General features: G+C 58.9%; 1 protein-coding gene across 2 annotated transcripts; it reads left to right on the top strand.

The window, feature by feature from the left end:
- Positions 1-2,225: 2,225 nt before the first annotated feature.
- TUBA4A (tubulin alpha 4a) lies at positions 2,226-6,400 on the top strand. 2 transcript variants are annotated; one of them, XM_038585816.1, is made up of 4 exons: positions 2,226-2,445; positions 4,438-4,660; positions 4,957-5,105; positions 5,356-6,400. In XM_038585816.1, exons 2-4 carry the CDS (start codon positions 4,480-4,482, stop codon positions 6,325-6,327), a joined length of 1,302 nt encoding a protein of 433 aa, XP_038441744.1. In that variant the 5' UTR covers positions 2,226-2,445; positions 4,438-4,479; the 3' UTR covers positions 6,328-6,400. The 2 variants fall into 2 exon arrangements, with proteins under 2 accessions (XP_038441744.1, XP_038441743.1); XM_038585815.1 differs by lacking the exon at positions 2,226-2,445 and adding an exon at positions 2,509-2,664.
- The last annotated feature ends 1,088 nt before the right edge of the window (positions 6,401-7,488 follow it).

The raw sequence follows: 7,488 nt of genomic DNA, 5'->3' as shown, positions 1-7,488 counted from the left end.
GCCTGCTTGGTATTCTTTCCCTCTGTCCCTCCCCAAATGTTCTCTCTCTCTTAAATAAATAAATAAATAAATAAATAAATAAATAATAAATAAATAAATAAATAAATCTTAAAAAAATATATGGTTTATGCTCAACAGCTGCTTTTCTCCTAGACTCTGGAATTTGGGTATGTGCAAGGCAGAGGTGTCTATGTGACCAGCCTTCACTATAAACCTTGGGTGCTGAGTCTCTAATGGGCTTCCTTGGGCAGAAACACTTGCAGGGAAATGTTGCCCCATTTTCATTTTGGAGGCAGAGTGTGCTGTGAGTCCCCCCGGAAGGGAGAGTGCATAGATTCCTTCAGATTCTGCTTGTGTCTTTTCCCCTTATGATCCAGCTGTGTAGCCTTCCTACCTCTGTAATAAACCCTAGCTGGGGGGTACAACTTTATGCTGAGTCCTTCTAGTAAATCTCCTGACATGGGGGTCAGGTTGGGGATGCTCTAACACAAAGGTAGTCCCTGATTTTTCTTTCTACAGGCTATAGGGATTAACACTGTGAGGGTCAAACAAAACAATTCTGAGAGGGAACCTGGCCTCCAGGCTGCCAATTTGCAATTTCTGGCTTCTTAGAGTTCTACCCTAATTTTACTCTCATCTCTGAACTGAAACAATTCTTCTGACACACATTTGCCAAATGCTTACCATGTGCTAAGCACTATGCTAGGATCTAGGGACACAAAGATGAATAAGACACAATCCTTACCTGGAATGAGTTTGCAATTTATAAGACGGACGTGCACTCAAAAACTGCAGTGTGGTGTGCTAGCGCACTGAAGTAAAAGAATAAGATGCTCTGAGAATCCAGAGAGCCACTTACACAGCACTTTTGCCGTGTCTGTGCACATCCCTAAATTCATCTAGTCCTCGCAATGTGAAGTTATCCCTGTTTCACAAAGGAAGGACCTGAATCTGAAGGTCAAAGGAGTTTGGGGTTTTACCTGAGAGCTCAGGTCTCTTGCCAGACTCATTCTGCTGGGGTAAGGGTGTCTTACCCCATGAGGGTAAAGGAGGTCCTGGGAAGGTCTGTAAGAGACTGTATGTGCTGGAATCACCAAGGGTCCTTCTCTGTAGAGATCATGACCCCATTTCCCAAAGCAGCCTCACAATAAAATATGCCCTTGCCACTTTCCATTTTTATAAATGAGTCTTGTTCTCCCAACCATGTGGCAAGTCTACCGAGAAGAGAGACCTTGGCATACTGCACTGTATTCCTTCCCATGCCTTGCCTAAGTAAGGTGTCAATTAGCTACTCTGTTGATAGGAAGTTGCCATTGCTAGTTATTACAGCCTCCTCGGTTGTCATGCCAGACAGCTCTGGCCCTAGGAAACCTAGGTTCTCCGTGGTAGGAGAGGCAGGTGAATCTTTTCCAAGTGACTAGCCTGGGAGACAGGTTTCTTCAGGGCACGTTGATGGGCACACGGGGCACTTCCTAATGATTTCCCCAGCGAAGGGAGACAGAAAATGTAAGGCATGCAGGGGAAAGCAGATGGAAAAGCCCATCCTTGCAGGAAGTGGAAATGAAACATTGAAGGAATAACTGCCATAGAGGCCTCCACCTGAGCCCTAAGAGTCAAGACGCAGGGGGGGGGGGGGGGGTGGTGAGAAGGAGAAGATGGGAAAGTCAAACCAGCTATGATACCAGAATCTCCACTTTCTTTTTTCCTCTTCAGAGTCAACACGCGTTTGGATACCTCCCGGCAACGCTTTCAGTGTGGAATCATTATCTCCTTTTCACCGATGAATATGCCAAGGACTCAAGGAGGTTAGGTCGCCCGTCCAAGGTCGCAGGGCAGTCGGGATGCGAATCCCGGTCCTGAGGGCTCGGTCCAGAGCTCCGGCGGCTCTGGCAGCGGGGCAGCGGGCCGGTGGCGGTGGCGAGGGCTCGCTGATAGTGACGGCGCTGATGACGGGGCCAGTGACCCGCGGGCCGGCGGCGAGGCGCGCCAGATGCCTGGGGTCGGCCCTCGCGGACAGGCTGCGGGGCTCGGCGCCCTAGGGCACTCTGAGGGATCGGCACCCTGGGGCTCAGGCTGTGCAGCTCCTGGTCCGCGGCCGCCCACAGGCATTGGCGAAGGCCAGCCGTCCCGGCCGAGGACCAGCAGGCCGCGGGCCGCGGCAGGGGGCTCTCCGGGGCCTGGCCGGAGCCTCCAGGGAGGCAAGGCGGGGAGGGGGGCACGGGCGAAGGCCAGCTGCAGCCACTTCGCAAGGTCAGCCTCTGCAGCACCTGGCCTAAGTCAGAACACCTGGGCCGCGGGCGCCCCCATGACTCAGGTGAGGGCGAGAGGCGCCCCGGTACGGCGCCCTGCGTCCCCGCGGTGGAGATCCGGAGCCCAGAGCACCGGCTCAAGACCCGGAGCGAAGGGCTAAGGCCCGGGTCGCTGCCCCCAGCCCAAGTCAGACAGGTGAGAGACCGGGACCCGGCAGGGGGAGGGGCCCCGCCCGGCCCCACCCTCGGGGCCGCCCACCCGGGGCGGGGCCTCCGGGCCGCTCAGCCCCTAGCGGGCGAGCCGCGCGGGCCCCGCCCCCCGCCTATAAGAGCGGTGCGGCACTGCAGCTCCGCAGTTCTCACCGAGACCCGTCGCCCGGACTCTACGTGAGACCCACCGCCCGGACGCACCATGGTGAGTGCGGCCCCGCGGGACCGCGCCCCCTGCCTGGCTGCCCCGCGCCTCCCGGGCCTCGCCCCCGGGACGCCGCGCGCCCCCGCCCGACGCTGCGGGTCTCGAGGAGGTGCGAGGGGTGGTGCGTTCCCCGCCCCCACTCCCTCCGGGTGACTTGGGCCGGGCCGCGCGGTCCACTTCTGGAGGCCGGGGAAGGGAGGTGGGGCGGAGCGGGACTCCTCGCCCGCAGAGAGGAGTCCTGCTGGCAGTCGCCTCCCGCTCCTCCAAGCATTTGTGCCCTGAGCCTCCTGAGGGGAGTCGCGGTCCCGCGCCCCGTCCTTCCTGCGGGCGGGGGAGACCCGCTGGGCGGCCCTCCGCCCCTAGCCTGCCCGACCCCGACCACCACCCCCGCTCCCAGGACCTGACCGAGCACGTGCTTAGCGCTCGAAGGTGGTAGGGGGTCACATTACTTGGTCCAGCATCCCCTTTTCCTCCGACTGTGCGTGCATCCCTCCTACCCACTCCCCCCCCACCGGTGACTCAGCACCCCGCTTCTGAGCCGGGAGGGGTGGCGGGAATGGGGTTCGGCCTCGTGAGGCGAGCCGGCCCCTCTCCAGCCCGGCCGAGTGAACGGACGGGCAGAGACAGCTGGCGCGGAGCGGAGCGCGGGCCCAGGCCAGGTTGGGGGGAGGGGTACGAGGTGTGTGGGGGGTGGTATTTATAGCCCGGGAACGGGGGCCGAAAGCCAATCTTCGCTTTCCGCTGGGATGTAACTGGAAAGAATCTAGAAGGGGGGCGAATGCAGGGCCCGGGGGCAGGGTGGCCCCTGCGCAGGGGCCAGGCGGGTTACCTCTGGGGCCCCACCGCAGGTTCCGCTTCCTTTTCTGGGTGTTTGGAAACCGTCACCCCGCCATTTCGGTAGGGAGGCTGCGCGGGCCCTGCGCCGCACTACTTTGGCTGTTTAGGGGTTAATTTCCGACTGGCAGGGATGAGCCTGAGGCAGCCAGTGCCCCAGTGCCCACCACAACCCTATTGCCCGCCTGCCATCTGCACTCTGCTATTTCCGCGAGGGCTGCACGATGGAAGAAGGTGGTGAAGACACCCCAGAGTGCGTGGGTGGAGGTGGGGAGAGGAGCCAGCTGGGATCGATCCCCAGAGCCAGATGGCATTTAGAGGTGGGGGAGAGGGCATCCTGGTGGACAGTGTGGTCGGCTGATGCCAGACTGGAAGGCTGAGACGTCTCTGCAGCTCACAGGAAAGAAAGGGGGAGAGGGTTATACGAAATTCTAGTTGTTTACCCTCAAAGAATTAAGTTGGGGGGCTTTTAGCTATAAACTCATGCCTCTGGGAAACCTGAACCTTCTCAGGCTGGGGAAGGTGGCTTCGGGAGCAGAGAGCTGCAAACAGCTGAGAAGTCGCTTGTCCTTGTCTGTTACTGCAGTGTCTGCCTGTCTTTCATATGCACTTGCCCTCTCTGTCCTCCCTGAGTGTCTCGTGAGTGTGGCAGGGTCATGTGGAGCCACAGCTCTTACTTGACAAGGTCGCCACAGAGAAATGGGCTAAGGGATTGGTTTGCTCTACTGGGTGCCTGGAGTGGTTAAGTCCTACGGAAGGGCGGGGGGAGGGGAGCCTGGGCAGGCTGCCAGCCTCTCTCGACCTCTGCCCAGCCCCAGGCCTCCACTTTTGCTAACCGAATCATCCTAGCTGGTTAGGGGAGAGGGTGGAAGAGAGGCTCCTGAGAGGAGAACTGCAGAGGTGGGGCTTACGCCGTGTCCCCTTCTCTTTATCCTTCAGCGCGAATGCATCTCAGTCCACGTGGGGCAGGCAGGTGTCCAGATGGGCAATGCCTGCTGGGAGCTCTACTGTCTGGAACATGGGATCCAGCCTGATGGGCAGATGCCCAGTGACAAGACCATCGGTGGAGGGGACGACTCCTTTACCACCTTCTTTTGTGAAACCGGCGCTGGAAAGCATGTGCCCCGGGCAGTGTTTGTGGATCTGGAGCCCACTGTGATTGGTGAGATGAAGATGGGGTGGAATTGAGGGGAGCAGAGAACGACTCTAAGCTTCTCTCTGGAGAGATGGCAGCCAGACCGGGCTCTCCTGGCCCTGCAAACGCTTTGCCCTGTTTGAAGCCGAAGAAGGGAGGCTCACCCGCAGGCTGGTCTGGGTTTCTCACACGCTGCTATCACAGGCTGGCAGACGATGAGCTCTTCCCCACATCTGACCGCAGCTGCCTCAGTGGGGGAGGGAGATCCCTGCTGAGCACGGCCTCATGGTTTGTGCCCTCATGACATGTTTGTGCCCTTCCAGATGAGATCCGAAATGGCCCCTACCGGCAGCTCTTCCACCCAGAGCAGCTCATCACTGGGAAGGAGGATGCTGCTAACAACTACGCCCGTGGTCACTATACCATTGGCAAGGAGATCATTGACCCGGTATTGGACCGGATCCGCAAGCTGGTGAGAACTTGGGATGGAAGGGAGGGAGTTTCTGAGATGATGTTCATGGTCAGGAACATTGTTTTTTCCCCCCCAGGATCCACTTTAGGGGGTCATCTCTAATTTTGTGTGTTGTAGAGCATGCTGCTGCTATGAGATGCTTACTAGTCCCTGCCCTGACGCCTGAAAGATTTTAGGCTTTTGGGGAGCCAGAAGGTAGGGTTCCTCAGGCCCCTCGCCTACACTGTTCTTTCTCTTTTCTGCCTTTCAGTCTGACCAGTGCACAGGACTTCAGGGCTTCCTGGTATTCCACAGCTTCGGAGGGGGCACCGGCTCGGGCTTCACCTCACTCCTGATGGAGCGGCTCTCGGTTGACTACGGCAAGAAGTCCAAGCTGGAGTTCTCCATCTACCCCGCCCCCCAAGTGTCCACAGCCGTGGTGGAGCCCTACAACTCCATCCTGACCACCCACACCACCCTGGAGCACTCGGACTGTGCCTTCATGGTGGACAACGAGGCCATCTACGACATCTGCCGCCGCAACCTGGACATCGAGCGCCCCACCTACACCAACCTCAACCGGCTCATCAGCCAAATCGTCTCCTCCATCACGGCTTCCCTGCGCTTCGACGGGGCCCTCAACGTGGACCTGACGGAGTTCCAGACCAACCTGGTGCCCTACCCTCGCATCCACTTCCCGCTGGCCACGTACGCGCCGGTCATCTCCGCAGAGAAGGCCTACCACGAGCAGCTGTCGGTGGCGGAGATCACCAACGCCTGCTTCGAGCCCGCCAACCAGATGGTGAAGTGCGATCCCCGCCACGGCAAGTACATGGCCTGCTGCCTGCTGTACCGGGGCGACGTGGTGCCCAAGGACGTCAACGCCGCCATCGCCGCCATCAAGACCAAGCGCAGTATTCAGTTTGTGGACTGGTGCCCCACGGGCTTCAAGGTGGGGATCAACTACCAGCCACCCACCGTGGTGCCCGGGGGCGACCTGGCCAAGGTGCAGCGCGCCGTGTGCATGCTGAGCAACACGACCGCCATCGCCGAGGCCTGGGCCCGCCTGGATCACAAGTTCGACCTGATGTATGCCAAGAGGGCCTTTGTGCACTGGTACGTGGGCGAGGGCATGGAGGAGGGGGAGTTCTCTGAGGCCCGGGAGGATATGGCTGCCCTGGAGAAGGATTACGAGGAGGTGGGCATCGACTCCTATGAGGACGAGGATGAGGGAGAAGAATAGAACAGCTGCCTGGAGCCCACGCACTATGTTTATTGCAAAATCCTTTCGAAATAAATAGTCTCCTTGCACGGTTTCTTGTCCCCTCTGTGAGTGCTTGAGCTTGTGCTGCTGCCGCCCGCTGCTTCTGCTGCTGCCCTCATTCTTTGCTGCCCATGACCCTTTTCCCTTCCACGGCTGAAGGTGAGACCTGCCAAGGGGTCCTTGCCAGGCCCAGAAACGTGGCCCCAGGGACCTTGATGTAAGACCCCAGGGGCGCCCAGGATGGTAGAGAGAGGAAATGAGGACTGACTCCCGGACCTGGCTGGCCAGCCACAAGCTGTTGAAAGATGCAAGTTTTCACTTCCTTTCCAAGTGGGAGTCTAAGTCCAGCACAGTTTCTGTATTTGAGTTAGATTGCTAGCCCGTTTCTTCCTGCTGCTGCTGCATTCACCGACTCTGGAAGCTTGGCCCGGGCACCTCTGTGCGTGATGAGGGCTTGGGAGCGGGGCTGGGCAGGCCCACAATTCCTGGGCATGGAGCCTAGTCATGAGCTTGGGGGATGGGAGGGGACGAGGGCAATCTCCTCAAGTTGTTTGTGTCGCCGCACCTCTGAGCAGCTTCCCACAGCTGTCTCTCTCGCTGCATTGCTGGGGCCTAGGGCTGTGCCATTAAAAGTCAGGTCGTCTCCCCTCTGTTTGTTCTTTATTTCTGGCCTCAGCCTCTATGCTAGCCTGGGGAGCCTCCCGCCGGGCCCTGGGGAAGATTCCAGCATTGCTAATAGGCACCCCAGGACCCATATCGACGTCAGCACGTGGGGGTGCACACTGCTGGGGTGGGGGCAGTCGGGGAGGAAGCTTCAATCTCAGGAGCAGGTGATGCCAGCCCTGCCCCTGCGTTCCCCTCCCTGGTGATTCAGGGACGCAGTGCCCTTCCCTAGGGAACAGGTTTCAAGCCCGGCAAAGGCAGGGCCCCTGTTTACTCAGCAGAGTAGGGCAGGAAGTGGCAGCTGGATACTGCTGCACCACACTGGCCTCATTAATCATTAACCGTGTGTGAGCTAGAACCCTCTGGGACAGACTGGGCCAAATGGCTGCCACCTCCACTCCCCTTGCCCCCAGGCCGAGGCTGGGAGAGACCTGTTAAGTTGCTGTCAGGAAGCTTCCTCAGGTGTCTCCACCCAGA

The sequence above is a fragment of the Canis lupus genome, chromosome 37, assembly GCF_011100685.1.
Source record: "Canis lupus familiaris isolate Mischka breed German Shepherd chromosome 37, alternate assembly UU_Cfam_GSD_1.0, whole genome shotgun sequence".
Taxonomy (NCBI): Eukaryota; Metazoa; Chordata; class Mammalia; order Carnivora; family Canidae; genus Canis; species Canis lupus.
This window is presented reverse-complemented; position numbering and strand designations above follow the sequence as displayed.

Bases quoted from the DNA above. Each gene is read 5' to 3' on its own strand.
- TUBA4A (XM_038585815.1), top strand. The intron at 4,661-4,956 runs GTGAGATGAAGA...GTGCCCTTCCAG, and splicing joins TCTGGAGCCCACTGTGATTG to ATGAGATCCGAAATGGCCCC. The intron at 5,106-5,355 runs GTGAGAACTTGG...TCTGCCTTTCAG, and splicing joins TGGACCGGATCCGCAAGCTG to TCTGACCAGTGCACAGGACT.